Below are 20,132 nucleotides of genomic sequence, written 5' to 3' on the forward strand. Positions count from 1 at the left end.
TGTGTGCCAGATGATACGACTAAATCTCATGTGTATGGGAAAGCACTATTTCTTACAGTAGCACTTTTAAACTAAAAAAAAAAGCAACCTGTTCCTGCACTGCTTTTGTCATGATACTGCAAAGCTATTATCTCACTAGACTTGATCTGTACTGTTATTTACAATTCTGAAAAATAGTGGAACTAATAAAAGTGATTTGTTTGAGGATTTAAAACTAAGCAGTTATGCACTTTGATATCTTCAGTCCATTATTTCAATGAATACCTGTGTTCTGTTCCTAGTACTTTCTGCTACGTAATGATAAACAGGTACACTAAGCAGTTTGTGTAACACTCTCAAATATATTAAAAGTGAATTGAGCATTAATTCCCTGCAAAAATCTGACTGTATCCTGAAACACTTTTCAGCCAATATTGCAACATTCTATTTTCATATCAAAACACTGAAGAAAGCAGACTCCTTTGAAATGATTGTAGGCCTAAGGTCTTCTAATGCAAGAAGAGCTCTGCTTCATCTACATGTTAAAGCAAAACAAAGCCAATCATTGAAATAGCATCTTTGATTTTCCTGAGGGGATCCTTTGAAAACCAAAGTAAAACCCAAGAGATTTATTTCCTCCATGCAGACAAAAATGATACTTTTTTCTTGACTGGCCATGAAACAATGGTAGGATCTACCACTGAAATCACGTGGATGAGGGCACAGTCTAAAGTAAAATTAGCAATAGATCCTAACTTGTAGCCAAGGGCCAAGCTTTTTCTCACATTCTCTTTCCTACGAGCAAGCAATGAAGTCAGAAAATTCAGTAAAATATTTGTCACCTCCATAAAATCTGGAAGCCTTTCCATTATTTTGCAATACAGTCAGTCTTCTTGAAGTGATGGTAAAATGAAGTTTTAGCACAAGAAGTGTAGACAGGCCAAGAGTTAGACATTCGATGCAAATAGTGAAATACTACTAACAAGACAACAGCAAGTATTGCTTGCTATAGGGGATTCCAAGATCTTCAGCCATTGAACAGCTCTCCCCATAGCTCTTCCCAAAATTCCCATGGAAAATCAATGGTAGCTGTAAATAGTCTATTTAAAAAAAAAACCAAAACTGTCAATTCACAGACCCTCTGGCAACCATAAAACAGATGGTCAGTGCTTCCTGCAAAAAACGCCCACATTTTAATCTGAGTGCCTAAGTCCTTATTGTAAGACACTTGCCCAAGCATCTATTATTTTGTTAACTTACCATTAGCCTCGGGAGAAGGCACTGGAGTTAAGGAGTCACTGGTGTCTCTTCAGGACAGGAGGCTGGCTGCAAAAATCTCTGCAATGAAGCATTTAAAAATTAACCTGGTAACTCAAAGTTCATGACGAAGCTGTGCAATTTATTTTCATGAACTAGATTTGGTCCAACATTTTTCTAAACTACTTAGACAAGGTAACTCGTGATTTCAGGGTAGGGAAGGAAATTTATTGCACCAGACCACTGATGGTCTGAAACTAAGTGGTTAATGAGAAATAATTGTGTGTTATGAGCTTGGTGGCAGTGATATGAAACCTTACAGACCGTGAGAGACAGAACTTATTCAGACTTTATGTGAATACCTCTGTGTGTGTCTGTATAATTGGTAGTATACTTAAAAGAGCTGCTTTCTTGTCGTGGTTTGTTCACCTCCTTATCTAAATATGTGGTTTATAAGATTCATTGCCATAGATGTCAGGAAATACGACATGAAAGTAATTGTTCTTTAAAATGTCTGGAAATAATTATATGTCTGTCTTCTGACACGTTGTGTCTTTCTTCTTTGTGCAAATCATGGGAGGAGGAGAGAGACCTGGGCTTTTGGCAAAGGAAATCTGTGGCTTACATGGGACACTGCATGGCATTCTGAAGAAAAATTTCTACCTGATCACCATGAAGGAATTTCTTGAAAACAGAAAGCATCTGAGCAAAAACGTCTAAGTGACCTGTTTGTGGTGGCACAAACCAGTCATTGACCAAGAGCTCCTCCAGAGCCTGCCAAACTTGAAAGTGATTGCAAATTCAGGAGTAGGGATGGATCACCTGGATCTGAAACTTGTAGCTAGCTTTGGTGTGAAGACGGCTAATGCTCCATGTGCTGTTTCCATCAGCACAGCAGATACTGGGATGGCACTGCTGCTGGCATCTGCTAGAAGACTGGTGGAAGGTAACATCTCAATTCTTTCGTGGCTTCTGAAAATCATAGATTTACCTACCACTAGTTTGGCTTTTCCTAGAGTTATCTGTAGTGCACATAGTTTCATATAATATATGAAAATCAAAATCTAAATATGCTGGGTTGGCAAATAGAATAATCAGTATTTTCATACATTTTATATATAATAAATATATCTAAATTATTACATTATACATAACATATATTTCAACCAGGTGTAAATAATATCATATGAGTTTAGTTTTCACAGGCCACCAGCCTGGGCTGAAAATACTTGCGCAGAATCTAATCACATTTGATTCAAATACAACTTTTTACTTTATGGACCAAGTGGTCTTAGAAGCTGGAATTTTGTTTTTAGAATAAATATGGCTGTAGACTTAATTTAACTGTTTCAGATGAACAACACACTGAAGCATGCTTCCTACATATGAAGACTTTAAATTTCATTACCTTCTTCAGCAGCACATTTCCAGTGACTATGACATTTGGCGGACATAAGACGTGCTTCTTGATGTGATAGCGTTACAGTGCTACTGACCAAAAGTGGGGGGTGCCAAAGATCAGACGATGGCTGCAGTCACAGGCTTGCAGAAGAGATTAGAGTGTGGGAGGCATCGATGGAGCAGAATAAGGGTGTATGCTGAAAGCTGGGGCTGGCAGAGGCATGGGCATATATTCAAGGACCAAAATGGATTGGTGCAGAATTGGGGGCATTAGCCTACTCCAGTTTCTGCTAGTAGCATCCTTTCTGGTTTCTTCCACAATTTTTTCTTGCCATTTCCCCAAATAGAGCTACCCTTGGCTTGGTTAGAATGCTTCCTGTTTCAGGAAAAGCTCCTCCAGATTTATCCTATTAAATTTACCTGCCTTTGATTTGCCAGCTGTACCATAGGATTCACAGGAACTCAAAGGAGACTTGTCTCCCCCTTACATCTGGTGCTATCTCACAAGGAGAAGACAGATTTAAAAGGGAGATTAATTTCTTGTTCCCATCTACATAAACTGTCCCTGGTGGCATTTCTGATAGCTCTGCTCTGGCATGACTGAGTTTTATCCTGAGGTATTTTTCGATACTTTCACAATATTCTGCTTATGTTTTAGAAGAGCTGGCAGTATTGGAAGACTGAAATACCAGCAGCCTGTCACCTTGCTAGCAGACTAATAAGTGCTGTCTCTCTGCATATTGAGTGTATTTTCTGTGTTGTAGAAATCTCCAAAATTTTGCAGGTTTGACAGATAATTATAGAAATTACCAAGCAGTGATTTTTAAAGAAGGCACACTTTTCTTTCCAAGGAGAGTGGCAGAGGTGAACAGGAAACCTGTTCTTATTCTTAAGACCAACATCAATATCTGGTGTTATTCTCCACATGACATTCCCAAACTCTGCAGTGTTACTGGCAATAATTATTTTGATTGTTGATGCAGAACAGGGCAATATTTTTATGAGAGTAAAGCAGTAAAAGGGTTTTTAGGGAACATGACATCAAAAGACTTTTTATAGTATGATGAGAATAAATGGGAATGTCACATACGTGTGGCAAGGAAAGGTGATATATCAGGCAGTCGCCCAGGACATGACAAAAAACACTGATATTTAAAACTGTGTGTTTGTAACCTTTAAAAGTGTGCTATAGTAGCACAAGATGACCAGACTTTTTTGCCTTGTTCCTCTGTGTTGGACCCCATTAATTTCTCATACTGGAGTGTTTTTCTTGCAGGCTATCACATTGCAATTCCTTCAGGTATGGAGTACTGTGAAGCCGATTTTCTGGGAGTTGAAGTTACCGGAGCTACTCTGGGGATCCTTGGCATGGGCAGCACTGGGTATAAGATTGCTCTGAGAGTCAAAGCTTTTGAAATGAACGTTTTTTACTACAACAGCACACAGAGGTAACGATATGTCTTGACCCTAATTACAGCAGAAACTCCCTTTTAGATAATCAGTGTTTCCTTTTCAAGGAATTAATGTCAGGAATATAGAAAGAAATGAAGGAATAGGGACAAAATAGGGACAAAACAAAAGAAAAAAAGAATGGTCGCCTCAAATCAGTCTTGTAAAGTATTATTTGGTAATTAAACACTTGGAAACTTAATTTAGGTTTTATATTAGAAATTCCAAGATTTCCTGGAGATGTGAACAGAAAAAGTAAAATCAAGCTATACCTTTTTATTCTTATCATATCTTACTATAATGACACATAACTCTACCTTTTTAAAATTTTTTTCCCCATATTTTGAAGTTCAGGAGTGATCTTGTTGAAACTCTTGACAAACTTGTTGGCGGGAGTACTAGGAAGCGTATACTTGGCACAATATGAAAACTGATTAACTTGACAGCTGTTCTTGAGAAAACTTTGTTTCTCTTCAAACCAGTAGAAATTTTGCCAAGCATTTAACTGGATTTCACCCTTTATTTCTAGCCCCTCCTAACTTGTGTATCTGGGAATCTGATCCTTGTTAGGGATTCAGCACAGGGGCTCCTCAATGTAAAGGTTAGCAAGATCCCTGTGTACAACTCGAGGCCATTGCAATCAGGCAATGTGCAGCCAACAAGCAGAGCAAATGTTTACTCCTATAAACCATGATCTACCCTGAGACAACTTCAGTCCTCCCTGACTGAAGGGAGAAGCTGCAGTGCTAGTATTTTTCAGTGATTTTCTCTATACGCAGACTGCAGCAGAATGGTTACTGCTCTAGCTAGCCCTAACCAAATCACAAGGGTGAATGAGGCCATAAATGTCTAGCCTTGCTTGACATTCCTGTTACTTCAGAAATTATAAAAACAGCTGAGCAAAATCACATTTAAAAAGTACTGGTAAACTCCCTCCTTAAGATCTTTCAGAATTTCTTCATAAACTGCAAAAAGGTTTTAATGGGTGGATGTGATGATCTTAAAGGTCTTCTCTAGCCTAAACGATTCTATGATTCTAAAAAGAGTAGATAAGGTACAAACGCTTTTTTTTTTCCTGCGGATCTTCACTAACTCCCTCTGTTTAGTATTGTTCAGTCTTTAAAGTAATATTTATGTAAGAGTGCTCCGATGAATAATCAATGCCCAGTGCAACAGAAATTAAAAGCCTGCTTATTTTAAAGTACATTTACACTTCAAACTTATGTGCTGAAGCCAGATGCACTCTGCAAGCTGCAAAATTGGCTGTAGTTCCAGCCTGTTCTTTACCCACTTAATCTCTGGTTGTTGACCTGGACACTGAAAGAAAACAATTAAATGCATGCGTTAGGAGATATATGGTCCAAAGGTACTTTGAAATTATTTTCTTAGTGTGACTTCTTTCTTTATTGCTAGGCTAGGGAGGAGGTATTTCAAAGCCGTTCTCTTGCAATAGGGAGCAGAAGATTGTATACTCAATCTCTTATCATTGCTGCTTTAGTTCCCAAAGTTCAGGCAGCTGAATTTACAAAGAACAGGAGAAATGGCAAGTATACTTTTTTATTGTGAAAAGTTCAAACTAAAAATCTCTCTACTTTGGTAACTTCTTGTGTTGAACATTTTATTGTGTGAACATCCTGGGGCAGCCGGGAGCGTGCCAAAGAGCTGCCTTGCTGATTCCGCTTGTCAGAAAACACCAGGCTTACTGGAGGATGCCAAGGGGATGAGGACCGCCGGCGTGCTCAGAGCTCATGGGGATGAGTTCTGGTGGATACCGCTACGCTGATTTGAGGGATTACTGCATCCTGTGAGGTCCAGCATCCCCACAGGGGCTCCTGGAGAATGGACCCTGTGCTGCCATCTCTTCCAGTGCTTGGCCTTAGTCCGCTTGTAGATTTTAAAAGAAGCCCCTGGACCCTGCACGGCAGTGGCTGAGAGGCAGGCATGCAATCCATCCCCTGCCATAGGGCGGGAAGCCTTCCAGAAGGGCCTAAACAGCCGGCTGAGACAAAATTCACCTTTGCCACCTGTTTGCTACCTGAATGTGATAATCAGATCCTTTAGCTTGTATACCAGTGGCATCACTGAAGAAAATATTTTCGTGACTGATTCCCTGAAATACAGTGTGATCCTTTTTTTCCCCACCAGGAGGGAGCAAGAGGAGCAAGCAGTCGGCACCACTTCCTGTGGAAGGGTAGACAACGTGCTCCAGCAGGCAGATTTGGTGGTGGTGGTGGTGAGCCTGTCACCTCAGACACACAACCTCATTGGGAAAAAGAGAGGTGGAGCTGGTGAAACCCACAGCTACTCTCATTAACCTCAGCCGAGGTACCACCCGGAACCGCTGACCGGCCTGACGAGGAGGTGTGAGCCAGCTCCTGTTGCGTTACGCGCAGCACCGTGCTGCACCCACTGCACAGCTGGTGCCTACACCCAGGGCAGATCAGGCATGGCGAAAATTCCTCTCTCTCCCCTTCTACCCACTCTCCGACCATTACCTGCCCATGGCACCCAGAGACAGCTTTGTTCCAAACCAGGTGCAGCAGTTGATACAGAGGCGCGGGTGGCAGCTCTGCAGATGGGTGTTGCCAGGGTCGCAGCTTTGGATGTCGCCTACCCGGAACCATGGCCCGGGTTGCCGTCTCTGCGTATTTCTCAGGAACGCTGCTGTTGCGTGAGCCCTGCCAGAGGCCGGAGGCATCCCTGGAGCAGGCAGGGATCTGGCAGCGGCGGCCCCACCTGCCCCTGGGGTGGAGGTTTGCCTGAAAGCGCCATGAATACCAATGGGATGCAGCCCAGATGTTGGCTCTGATAACAGGCCAAAGGGAAGCCTGGGCGCCAGCAAACAGCAGGAGGGGGCTCGAGTGCCGAGGGGAGCAGTAAACCCCCTCCACATGAAGGTGCATTGGTGCTTCACTTGCTTACAAATTGCTTTATCTGAAGGTGCAACTTGCCATGAATGGGTGGAAGCTTCTTCGGCCTGCTGCATCGCCCCAAGGTTTCCCCCCCACGCAGGCTGGTTTCTGCCATACAAGGCTGCATATCTCTCTCGGGCCCAGGGTCTACTCGGCTTCTGTAAAAAGACACCTCTAGCAGAACGGTGCCTCGTGGAGCTAACTGTGCTGGCTGCGTTTTGGGTTGAGGGGAGTGCGTTCTTGTGACGCCTGTGTGCCAGGACATCGCTGTCCATCAGCGGGGTTTCATAACTACAGCTCAGACCATTGTGTCTGGTTAATGCGCCAGGAGGGCTTAATCCCCTCTTCTGACATAGTGCAAATTGCTGCCTGACGGCAAAAGTCTGTTTCTGGACAAAAGAGCACTCTATCAACTCTTAACATGTCCTTTTACTGTCCAAAATTACTTGAACACAGGTGATCAGGTTCTGTGGATGTAAGTGGGACTTGTAAAGCTATATTAAATCAACTTCATATTTAAACACAGCACAAAAGCCAAAGTAGGACTCCTCTTTATTTGGACAAAGAGTAGGTAACTTAACTGTCTCTTTTTTCCTTTCTTCCGGAGATCATACATTATTAAAAGTAAAGAACGTCATTATAATGCCTCACCTTGGCATTAAAACAGACAAGACCACCTGCATGATAGCAGAGGAAGCAGCTGAAAACATGCTAGCAGCTTTTAATGGTCTCCCCATACCCAGTGAAGTGCTCCCTAGCAGACGTGCAAAAGGATATCACAGCTCTCTTTTTATTCTTTTCTTTCCCCCCAACAGCTCTAAAGGCTTTTATTCTTATGTTTTCCCTGTTAAGAGAAACCTATTCCAAGTGGGCACAGAAAGCTCTGGCTGGGTCTCACATGTCATTAAAAAACAGCTTTTATATTTTGATTTCCTCGCAAATGGAGGAATACGTTACTTTTTACTTCCAACCATAGATAGATGCACGCAGGCTTTAAGTGTCTCTGGGAAAAACAACTTCTCATTGCCAATGCACCTACAGTTCTTGCTAGACTCCCTAATCCTAAAGCAAATGTCATTTTAGATAACATAATTCACTTTGTTCCCATTGTACTAGCTATCAAAACCAACAAAGTAAGCTACCTGGCTAGAAATATTATTGATTTTCCATATGGAAGTCTCCATTTAAACTAGCTCCTGAGACACAAAATACTGAGGCAGAAGTCAGTTTTCAGAAACGTACTCAAAATCACTTATTCAAAGCAGATCGGATTTTAGAAGACAAATTAAAGTACTAGCACTAAGGAAAATTAGTCTTCAAGATGAACATGCTACTATGTTTGTAATACCAAATTTATGTGCGGTCTACCTCCAGGTTTTCAACTTTGTACAAATATTTGAAAGAACACTTGAAGCCCTCTAAGCCTCCAGCACCATTCTGTGAATTAGTGGGAACACAAAAGTCTATAAAAACACATGCAGCATTAATATCCAAATCTATACGTTTTCTTTTGCATCACTGCTTCTGGACATTCACAGGAATAATTATATTTGAAACAAGATATAACAGTGTTGTCCCAAAGATGGGTTCTTCCACCCGGTATACAGAGGGCCGATAAACACAGAGTCGAGATATTTGCTTTTACGCCATGTCTGCGCAGAGTGGGGTGCTAGGTGGTTAAATCCACAAAGCTGGCACAGCCAGGCTAGTACGAGGCCGCTTTTTATACATTCCACAACACGGAAGGCAAATGTTTGTTAATACAGGATTGGCTAAAAGTTTTGCAATTTGCTTTAACACACTACGCATGCTCCTATAGGTTGGGGGGGGTACTGTTTTTCTCTTTAGCATATTGAGGGGAGTTACTTTTATCATTATAATTACGTTATAATGCGGTTACTTTCAGGCAGCTTGTTTTAGCAGTCAGCGAGTCAACAGATGCTTCTCTCTTTTAGTTCCTTGCTTTAATCACAGTGTTCATTCTTCAGGGCCGCTGTGCAAGATTTTACCAGCTCCTTTATCAGTTGTTCATTCTTTCACAATCCTCCTTTAGTCGCTTGTAATCCACTAAGATGTAACAATTGCCCCCTTTGAGAGTTACAGTAAATATTCCATATTTCAGTTAAGTCTCACTTAAATAACTTCAACCAGAGATCTCCATTTTGAGGAGTTTTCAATACTTTCCGAAATTGTTTCTGGGTTCTTCCCATTCAGCTAGGTCTTGTTGAATTTCCAGACTATCCTTTATGGGGATAATTTCAGGATCTTTTACTTTTCTTTTTTGGGTTAGGGCTATCATTACTTGTTGAGAATGTGACAGTACAGTTTGGACAATTAAATTCTTAATACATCCAAAAATTATACAAATTATGTATTCTCTGTTGTCTTAATACAAGCCCAAAAGACGAATAAACCAATACACAACTCAAAGTGGCAGTGCTGTGCATTTTATTATGTAGTATGACTTTATGGATAGTATGATTATTTAATCTATCAGTAAAAGGTATAGCAAAGTTGCCATTTAGTGCATCTAGGATTTTGTCTGTAGTCTCGTGCATCTTCACAGAGCCATTTCCACGTCCTTTTTCTTGCAGAAGGTTGTCACTGGTGCTTGCCAAAAGACACTTCCTTCCACCAAGTTCAACATATGATGATGTTACCAACTCTTGCAGCTTTTCAGGAGCAGCAAGTTGGCTGGGAAGAATTTCAAGACTGTCCCAGGTACCAACCTGTTCTCTGAGGTACGAGTGCCCTGTATGCCTTTCATTGTCACTTGTATGACCTTGACAAAGATAAGTTTATTCTTTCAAAACAAAAGGGTAAAGGCTAAGCAATAAATTACAGAGCTGAAAACACAGCTACAAGAAGCTAAAATAGCAGAGAGAAAAAAACACCTTTTATTAGATCAATATCCTAAAAGTGGAAAAAAACATACAAGGTTTTGCATATGCAAACTTTTCTCCAGACGTGAAGCAGCAAACATAAAATCAGATACAGTACTTCATTTCACTTCTACATAAAACAATAGAACATGCTTGGCATTTGCTTGGAGTTTTACTTTTACTTTTGAAGATACACTGTCTCCCACAGCATTCTCCTGGAGAAACTGGTGGCTCATGGCTTAGACAGGTGTACTCTTCACTGAGTAAAGAACTGGCTGGACGGCTGTTGCGTTAAGAGGCAGAGCAATTTGGCAGAAACTAAACCCCCTTGCTTTCCAGTCGATCCTCAGATATCAGAAGGACTGAGGGTGGCTGAGCTTAGGTTCTGCATGATGCCCAAAGTCAGCGTTAGTAGTCCGGTCGCACCTTCGTTGGACTATCACGGGTCCGGATGCACTACTAACATCACACGACCTGCTCAGCCAGACTCCTCCTGAACTCACACGGCCACACTCAGAGGTACGGTCGCGTTCAGGGACAACACACTCGGCTGAGTCAATCAATAGTGCGATTTATTGAAGCAACAGATGCACAAGTTCTTTGGATTGCCGGTGATAAATTCACTGCCTACAAAGCACATGTAATAAATTAAATAAAGCTGGGTTACACATGCGTGGGGTAATAAAACAACTCTATATAGAGATTCCTAAAGTTCCCGGGGATTCACTCGGGATAGCCGAGTGTTTGAATCTTACCCAAAGACGTCCCAATGGGGGGGAAGAGAGGGTCAGCCCATCGGCAGATCCTAAAAATCAGGAGTGGTGGTGTCTTCCCTGACATCCAGCTCTTTTCACACTATTTTATAGTGTTTTACTTTGCAGGTGGAGCTTGAGTGACTCTAGTCATACATACCTTTATCAAGATTGGTTCAGAATTCTCTCACTTCACGTTTAAAGGTACAGACTAGAAAAAATTCAGTGTGCAAGCTCATTGAGGAGGGGTCGCACCTTGGGGGGTGGGTAACTTTTGAGAGGGGTGTGCGTTTTAGTATTATAATGATATTATAATAAGCAAAGTTCACTCCAAGTACAGCATTTCGTCAGAAACATGAGAGACCGTTGGCTCAGGGTAGTGAATATGCAGCTTATCAGTTCCATTGTACCTTCAAGTTCTCTATATCTCACAGAGCCTGGCCACGGTGTCTCCACACCGCTCCAGCCTCCGTACAGTTCCTCCTAGAGTCAGCACACCAAGTTCCCCTGGTGTGGTAACATCTAAGGTTAGAGGCCCAGGGAACTCCCATGGAACGGATCCCTTGCATACCAGCTGCACTACACCCTGGAAGCTTCTTCAGTGCTGTACCTTTCTTTAAATATGGATATAAGTTAGATTTCTAGGTCACCTCCAGCAATTATTCCACAACGGCCAAGCCCAGAGAGTTGTGGTGAATGGCGTTAAATCCGGCTGGCGGCTGGTCACAAGTGGTGTTCCCCAGGGCTCGGTTCTGGGGCCGGTCTTGTTCAATATCTTTATTGATGACCTGGATGAGGGGATTGAGTGCTCCCTGAGTAAGTTTGCAGATGACACCAAGTTGTGTGGGAGTGTTGATCTGCTGGAGGGTAGGAGGGCTCTGCAGAGGGATCTGGACAGGCTGGATCGATGGACTGAGGTCAACTGTATGAGGTTTAATAAGGCCAAGTGCCGGGTCCTGCACTTCGGTCACAGCAACCCCATGAAATGCTACAGACTTGGGGAGGAGTGGCTGGAGAGCTGCCCAGCGGAAAGGGACCTGGCGGTGCTGGTCGACAGCCGGCTGAACATGAGCTGTCAGTGTGCCCAGGTGGCCAAGAAGGCCAACAGCATCGTGGCCTGCATCAGAAATGGTGTGGCCAGCAGGAGTAGGGAAGTGATTGTGCCCCTGTACTTGGCACTGGTGAGGCCACACCTCAAATACTGTGTTCAGTTTTGGGCCCCTCACTACAAGAAGGACGTTGAGTTGCTGGAGCATGTCCAAAGAAGGGCAATGAAGCTGGTGAGAGGTCTGGAGCACGAGTCTTATGAGGAGTGGATGAGGGAACTGGGGTTGTTCAGTCTAGAGAAGAGGAGGCTGAGGGGAGACTTTATCGCTTTCTACAACTACCTGAAAGGGGGTTGTGGTGAGGTGGGTGTTGGTCTCTTTTCCCAAGTAACTAGTGATAGGACGAGAGGAAATGGCCTCAAATTGTGCCAGTGGAGGTTTAGATTGGATATTAGGAAAAATTTCTTTCCGGAGAGAGTGGTCAGGCATTGGAACAGGCTGCCCAGGGAGTCACCATCACTGGTATATGTGGCACTTCAGGACACGGTTTAGTGGGCATGGTGGTGTTGGGTTGGTGGTTGGACTCGATGATCTTAAAGGTCTTTTCCAACCCTAATGATTCTGTGATTTCAAGAATCTGGGCTGATTAGTTACAGAAGTGCTCCCTGCCGTTGTGGTGCTTTGGACAGGAAGACACAGTCAGTGCTAAACAGGATACCTGTCAGTCGTTGGAGTGATGGATTGACTCACACAGCATATCTAACGACTTGGCATTCCACAGACTGAAAATCAGCACTTGAAGGACAGCTTCTCAAATTGTCTTGGGGAAGCGACTACCTCTCTTTTCAAATTACATTGCAAAAAATGTCCCTTTTTTTCCTGCCTTTCCTTCATCTATAATGTTTATTGAATAGTATCAAATTAACTGACATACAGTTAAAGAAACCTTCCTGTGCTTACTAGATGCTGTTTCCCATCTTTGCTACTCTACTTAGATATTGCTTGGAAAACAGAATACGTACAATCTTATAACTACTAAAAATGGATCAAAAAATGCAGTGGCCACAAAGGGATGATCCATTACAGTTCACTCTGTTGATTCAGATTTGTTTCAAGCATTTTGATAGGAAAACAGTACATGATCTGGCATAAAGTGCTGCTATAGTAGTCTGCTGTGAAAGCTGGCCTTACTTATGGCAAGCAGACGGGTGAGTGATAGCACTTTATGACGGTTTAGAGTCAGCGACAAGCGCATCGCTTGAGTTGGCCTTGCCTGAAACAACGAACTCATGAATATCTGCTTTTTTTGTCCTGTGAATCCTGGTCACATATAATACTGCTTTATAATACATAACGTAGACATGGGAAATGCATGACCCTACCCAGTTTCATGCGTAAGCTAGTCTATACATCCCAATGGGGGAATGTATTACATTCCATCACATCACACAGAAGTCATTTAGGCTAACACAACACTTCAGCAGTCTAATCCTAAGAAACAATTACTATGCAAGCACCTTATTAACACTGCAAGCATCAGCTTGCCCTCCAGCATTACATGGACACCAATGGCAATATTTAATAATGGGAATGAAGTTTGCAGACTGTGCAATACTTCTCTCCCCATACCCACAGACATTATTAATTTCAGAGAACTTTGTCACAATGCTGGTATAATAGATCCCTTTCAATAATAGAAAATTAACAGCACACTGCAACACTATGTAGTTCAGTTTAAGACACTACATGGAGGTCTTTAAGGTACTCTACAAATTACCTAGACCGTGATAGTTCACTGGTGCAACACTCTCATCTTGTTTTACCTTAATCAGATTTAGCTTGTGGTAACTGTTGTTTGGTTGCTGCCCTCACTCTACTTTCTGTGACATTCTGTGTCCTAGTAATTTGAATGGCTCTTCAATCACTCAAAATATAAATGGCTTCCTGACCTCTTCTGTCACACATGTTGCTATACAGGTATATCTCCTGTAGACATATATCAGCTCCTGAACCACAACTTGAAAATTAGATGTGGAAGTTACACAAAAAAGCTTCAAAGCCATTTGATTCTCTCCACATCTAACCACATAACACACCCATTTCTTGACATTTGATATGTATGTCCTGGATTTTTGCTTAAATCATTCCTTTGACTATTATTTTTTTGGCTCGTCTGACTAATTGCTCCTTCATTTTGTTCATTCAAATTTGTTGATTCGATATACAAAGGCAAAAACTACCGTGTTGTCCTTCCTAAGTTGGTTCTTTTTTCAACCTTCCGTACTAAAAAGTGGTAGAGCTCCTTCCTTGATGCATAGCTAGAATGGCTTGTGCCTTTGAGAGGGACTTTACAATGGTCCTTTGATCTCAGGCATTGTACCCTGGGCAGTAAGTTAAAAGGTCACTCGTTACGTCTTGTCAGCAAACTTGGAAGCCGTTGATTGAATGAGTAAGCTTTTTAGGGTTTGTTGCTTTTTTTTCAAAAGCAGAAAATTCAAGTAGGCTTAACCAAGGATCCAGTTAGTGTGTTCTAACTCCATCTTGCTAGTTAATGAGTTTTTGCTTTAAAGTTTAACTGCCTGAACTTGAAATCCATGCAAGCAAACGACACTGAAAAGTCATCACCAGGATAACAAGAACGATTTACCTTTTTGTATCACTATTACGACATTTTATTATACGATACCTTTTCACTAGCCATTTTGTAGAGGACTTGGCGCGGAGCGGTTCCCGCCGCGGGCGCCGGGCACCCCTCGAGTGCCCGCGGGCCGCCGGCGGGGGTGGGCCCGGGGCTGCCGCAGCCCTGCAGTCGTTTCCCCGCCGCGGGGCTTGGGGCTCACCTCCCGCACCCCGGCATCCCCTCTCCTCCCCAGTCACCTCAACCGCCGGCCCGCGGGAGCGCCTCTGCGGGGGGCCGCAGGCCCCCGGCCGGCCCCGCGGCGGAGGCGCGGACGGACGGACGGCCCCCGCTTGGGCGGCCCCGTTCCGCCCCGGCCCCGGCCCTCCCACGGCCCGGCGTGGGACGCGGCGGCGGCGGCGAGCGGGGCTGGCACGGGTGAGTGCTGCCTGCCGCGCCGCGGGACCGTGCGTGGCCGTGGGTGGCCGCGGCTCAACGGGAGGCGAGCGGTACCGTCGGTAGGACCGGGCGTGCGGGGCACGGGGGGTCTCCCGGGGGTCTCCACGCCCCCCGGCCGGCCCGTCCTGGCTGGGAGCGGGACCGGGAGGGGATCTCGCCGCCCCGAGCCCAGCGGCCGCCGGTCCGGCTCCCTCGCACCCCCACTCCCACCCGCAGGCTGGCCGGGCCGAGTGCGAGCGCCTCCCGAAAGGGCTCAGCCCGCCGCAAGGCCGGGACACCCCCCGCCGCGCTCCGGGGCCGGGGGCCTGGGGGGTGGCCTCCTCACGCCAGTTACTTAATACGGTTGCCTAGGTGGCAATCAACGGCAGGACTGGGGGGCTGAAAGATAGCCTTCTGCTCGCATGGCCACATCCTTAAATTATCGAGACTTTGGCGTTTAAATATCGGATATCGAACAGGAGTAGCATCTGGTGGCTCTTTTGTTTAGGTGTTAGCGTAGCTGGTATGCCAGAAACAGTGTTTTCTGGTCTGCTTAGCAAGATTATGTAAAAATTGATCGTCCTTCTGAATAACACAGGAAGAATGCAAGAAAAGTTCTGCATGTGGGAGGGAATATCTTTAGCCATCTCTGTCATCAAGTGGGAAAACATGTAATGGACCATTCCTGTTTTTTTTAAAAAAGGTATAATGGGTCACTTAGCTATGTGTCCTTTTGGTTTCTCATTGCTTTTGTAGGGCATGGAGTGTCAGGAACTGCCTTATGTACTAATTGACTGTATAGGAGGGAAGCATGGAGTATATGAAGACCATGTTGAGTTTCTGGAGAAACATTTTCATCTCATCACCATGAAAGAATATCTTGAAAACAAGAAATTTCTTGGCAAAAAGATCAGAGCTATTTATATGTGGTATCACAAACCAGTTATTAATGAAGAGCTGCTCCAGAGCTTGCCTAACTTGAAGATAGTTGCGAGCTCTGGAGTGGGAATTGATCACTTGGACCTGAACCTCCTCTCCAGCTATGGTGTGAAAGTGTCCAACACTCCATTTGTTGTTTCCATTGACACTGCAGACTTGGGGATGGCTTTGATGCTGGCATCTTCCAGGAGACTCGTGGAAGGTAATAACTGGAATGGTTTTAGCCTTTTTATAGGAAAGGTGACTCTTCAAAATAAGCAATTAGAAAGTGTTTGCTGATGCAAAGGTAAGCTTAAAAGTAGAAATATAGGAAAATACAGGGACGAGGAAAAAGCTGAGAAAACTCCATTGTGTTGACAATAACTTGCATGCAGCATGTACCGTTTCCAGACAAGTGCATCAGCAAGGCAGATGTGTTCCTTCTTCTGACAGCTCTAAATTCAGGCCTCTTCTCCCTCAGCCCATAGCCACTTATTCGTTCTACTTGTTCACTGCAGTCTTGCTTTTCAGGTTTTAATAAAAAGGGTTTAGAAGGAGATATTTTCAAGGAGGCTTGAAACCTGTCTTTGCCAAGCTGACACGTATCTGAGTCATTACAAACAAGCTGTCCATAAATCTGTCCACCGTGCTCTGTGTTTCTTTTCACTGCCAGCTTTGGTGTATCTGCAGGATAGCTGGGAATCATATTCTGGCCTTACTGAAAGTCTTGATGATATTACAGCTGCTTCATCGGTTGCACCATTCAGTATTTACAATATAGGTGACACCCATGGCATTGACAGTTTCGTAAGCCCGGCTGATGAGTAAGAAGTTGTGCTGCTGAGGCGCATTTCAATGGCACAGGTATCTGTGCTGTGGGCAGAGAGAGATGATGGGCAGGTGTGTGATGTACATCAAAGGGAAGTTGCTGCTTTGGCCTTACCTTCCTTGTCTGCCATAGAGGGGCTGGATATGTTTCTATCTTGAGCAAGGAATCAATGTCAGATGTCATGTTGACAGGGCAGCATCATTCGCTTCTTGTCCAGAAACACAGTAACATCATGTTACTGCTCCTCGGCTTCTGCCTTGTCTCCTGATAAAAAGTAAGAGGAAAAAAAGTAACCAGATGCTTTTACATGACATTTTTCCTTCCTTTCCTTCCTCCAAGGCTGTCAGATGGCAGTCTCCCCCGAAACGGAGTATTTCCCTGCTGACTGGCTGGGGGATGAGGTTTCTGGGACGACCCTGGGGATCGTGGGAATGGGCACCATTGGCTACAAAGTGGCCCAGAGAGCCAAAGCCTTTGAAATGAAGATTTTATACCACAACAGGAATCAGAGGTAAAGCTGGTTGCAGCCCCATGGAAATTCTATTTTGTCACCACTTTTAATCATTATTTGTACCTTTCACTGTCCAACTGCTCTCCTGTTCTCGCTGTGTTAGGATAGGACGATGTGCTCTCTGCATGGTTGTTATTAAATGTTGTGCCAGGAAGCAGCGAGGGCCACAGATCGTGGCCAGGTTCACACAAAAGTCCAAATCATCAGGCGAGCTCATGGTGATAAGGCAAGGCGGAGGTCAGACCAGGGCTGAGGGGAGCTGGAGACCAGCCCTGCTGCTGCATCGCTGGGGCAGGGGCTGACAGCCCCGGGGGGAGCTGCCATGGGGTCCTGGGGTATGGGGAAGCCCTGGGGGGCCAGGCAGGGGACAGCCAGGGTCATGACAATAAGTCACTGCCTTATTATGTGCTCTTTATTTTAAGTGGCAAAGTACATACCCTTGCTTCAAGACAGTCATTAATTTCCTAATTTATACAGAAACAAAGTGAGGAAGGAATGGGACAGATACATCCTGCTCATCTTCCTGTGAGCCAGGGCTCCCTGGGCCTTCCTGTCATGTTGGTGACATTGCAATAGGCTGAGGAAAGGAGAAGTAGTCTGGGAGGGCTTGACTCCTGTGACTGAGGTGCGGCAGGGATGCAGACAGACATCTCGCCCTTTCAGAGCCAGCTGACAATGAAGAGCCGGACTTGCCAACTCGTTGGCTGTCTTCTCTGTGAGGTGTATGTGCCCTTCATGTACGCCGTGACTCCCATCAGGCCCGTTGAATCCTTTTATTTTATGGGAATCTGATGGGAGCCGGGCAGCACATGCCCCAACCTTGCCCTGATATGGATCGAACGCACTGGCAGGTCCTGCAGCATGTGGTTTCAGTGAACCAGCACTGATGCACAGAGCAAGCAGACTGCTGCTGACACGTATTTCTGAAGATTTAATCCCTGCCCTGTCTTGTGGGTTTCCTCAGTAAGTTTCAGGTGAGTTAGTTTTCACAAGGATGGGAATTTGTGCCAAACATCAGTCTTGCTTCGGGATTGGAAAAGAATCCCCGTTACAACCAGAAGCTGTGACACAAATCAATTATTCTATTATTAATTCAATGCGTTTATGTGATACTCATTTCTTACTTTCCATCGCCACAGGTATTGTACTGCACATTTGTGTATAGTGTACTTGGTATTGTGGGATACAGCTTAACATTTTTCTTTACTGAGTTTCAGTCAAATAACTGTCTGACTGCTTTGCACTACAGAGCAGAGAAAACAATGAAGAAGCCTTCTCTTTAATGGTGATTTGAACTTTTTCATGTTGCTCACTACTGAAGTTTAATTTTGGGTTTTTCCTCTCAGAAACAAGGAAGAAGAAAGTGCCGTTGGAGCTATTTACTGTAAGAAAATAGATGATTTACTCCAGCAGTCAGATTTTGTGTTGCTGTCTGTGAACCTGACTCCACAGACACACAAACTGATTGGGAAGAGGGAGCTGGAGCTGATGAAACCCACAGCTACTCTCATTAATATCAGCAGAGGTAGGGTGCAGAATAAACAAACCTGCATTATGGTTTGCTGGCATAAACAGTCCTGGGAAAACCCAACCCTAACACAGAGTCTGTCAATCTGAAATTTTCAGTAAATTCTCTGATTACTTGATTATTTAGATATCATATCTCAGCAAAACATTTAAGCACTTCCGTAATTATGAGCAAGTAGGTCTCCAAGATGTTGGTGAGCTTGGAGTGTTAGAAGCCCATGTATATTTGCATAACCTCCTACTTAAGCTTTTTATTTATTTAGTGCAGTGTTGTTGCTAACATACATCAAGGTGGCACAGCCCAGTCCGAAGTCTGGCACTGTACTTTGTTTTATGGTCCTATGTATGGCCTTTTAAAATACCTGGCTCTGAAGCATGTACCCCAGCTTCCTCCTCCCACTTTACCACCCTCTCTCTGCTGCCGCTTCTGCTTTGCGAGCACTGCTAGCCCTGCCATTTGCCTGACCACCATGCCCAAAAGGATGATGAGAGAACGGCACGGAATATGAAAATAAGAGTATCCTTCTTACTGTTACCCAGGTCTGGTTGTGGATCAGGATGCTTTAGTGGAAGCCCTTCAAAACCAAGTTATTAAGGCAGCTGCTCTGGATGTGACATATCCTGAACCTTTACCAAGGTAGAACATGCATTTAAGTTAAGTATAAATGAGTGTATGTGTGTGGTTCAAACTAAGTATGCATTCGTGAGCGCGTGAGAAGTTACATAATTTTGCTAGCAGGAGCACATGATGAATGTGCACTAGTCCTGCTGAGATGATGTCCCCAGTCCTTGCTGTAACGATGTCCCCAACCCTTCTGTCCTAGCCAAACAAAACTCACAGTGACTCATTTGGAGGCTTTGCTGCTTAAAAAACCCACAAGCTAGGCAGTAGTTTGAACTCCTCTGAGTACGCCTGGGTTGTGCAATTAGCTTTCATTTTTAATTATTATTTTAGATAATTCCCTGGCTCCTTCAGGTGACGAAATAACAGATGAATGCTCTGCAAGTGATTAGCTTAGCATTTCTTTTCATTTCCCAGGGACCACCCCTTGTTAAAGCTGAAGAATGTTATAATAACTCCCCATATTGGAAGTGCCACCAAAAAGACACGCCGCCTTATGATGGAAAACATGACGGAAAGCATACAAGCGGGTCTTACAGGTCTTCCTGTCCCTAATGAAGTGTTACTGTAAAGCGGTTACATTCAGCATTAATGCCATCAGTGTTTATCTGGGTGTGAGGAAACAGTAATTTGATCACCCTTCACGTAATTATTCCATGTGTGTTATACAGATAAAATGTATAATGCAAAAGTGATTCTGTGTGGGAAAACTGCAGTATTTTGTCACAAACTAAAATGAAAAATGCAAGAGTCCACAGTCTTGCACTGGTGTGATTTATTTTGCTCGCATCCTTTTAAAATCACCCATCAGCGTAACACCGAATTGAAGGACATGTAAATCGTATGCTAGTGCCACTGACAAACTACGCAGCACAGCGCACCGCAGGCGCTACGTCAGGCTGGCTGTTCCTGACGCTTATTTTGGGGGAATAGTTTGCAAGGCCTTTGCTGGGGTAGCCCTTTAATGGAAAGGCAGCAACCACGTTTATTTT

The 20,132-nt window shown here is 44.0% G+C and overlaps 2 protein-coding genes across 2 annotated transcripts; both read left to right on the plus strand.

Annotated features, from left to right (window-relative positions):
- Window positions 1-1,809: 1,809 nt before the first annotated feature.
- Window positions 1,810-14,817, plus strand: LOC309402602 (putative 2-ketogluconate reductase; the record flags this gene model as incomplete). Its single annotated transcript, XM_081996463.1, is given in 8 exon segments — window positions 1,810-1,953; window positions 1,957-2,182; window positions 3,914-4,085; window positions 6,232-6,352; window positions 6,354-6,411; window positions 6,621-6,731; window positions 7,606-7,761; window positions 14,552-14,817. Coding segments are annotated over 8 exon segments (1,254 nt in total).
- Window positions 14,818-15,492: 675 nt separating this feature from the next.
- LOC309402843 (putative 2-ketogluconate reductase) lies at window positions 15,493-19,711 on the plus strand (the record flags this gene model as incomplete). Its single annotated transcript, XM_081996795.1, has 5 exons — window positions 15,493-15,874; window positions 16,820-16,991; window positions 18,338-18,516; window positions 19,059-19,155; window positions 19,558-19,711. 5 exons carry the CDS (start codon window positions 15,493-15,495, stop codon window positions 19,709-19,711), a joined length of 984 nt encoding a protein of 327 aa, XP_081852921.1.
- Window positions 19,712-20,132: the final 421 nt, after the last annotated feature.

This window comes from Phaethon aethereus (genome assembly GCF_964289735.1).
Source record: "Phaethon aethereus genome assembly, chromosome: 2".
In the NCBI taxonomy this organism is placed as follows: domain Eukaryota; kingdom Metazoa; phylum Chordata; class Aves; order Phaethontiformes; family Phaethontidae; genus Phaethon; species Phaethon aethereus.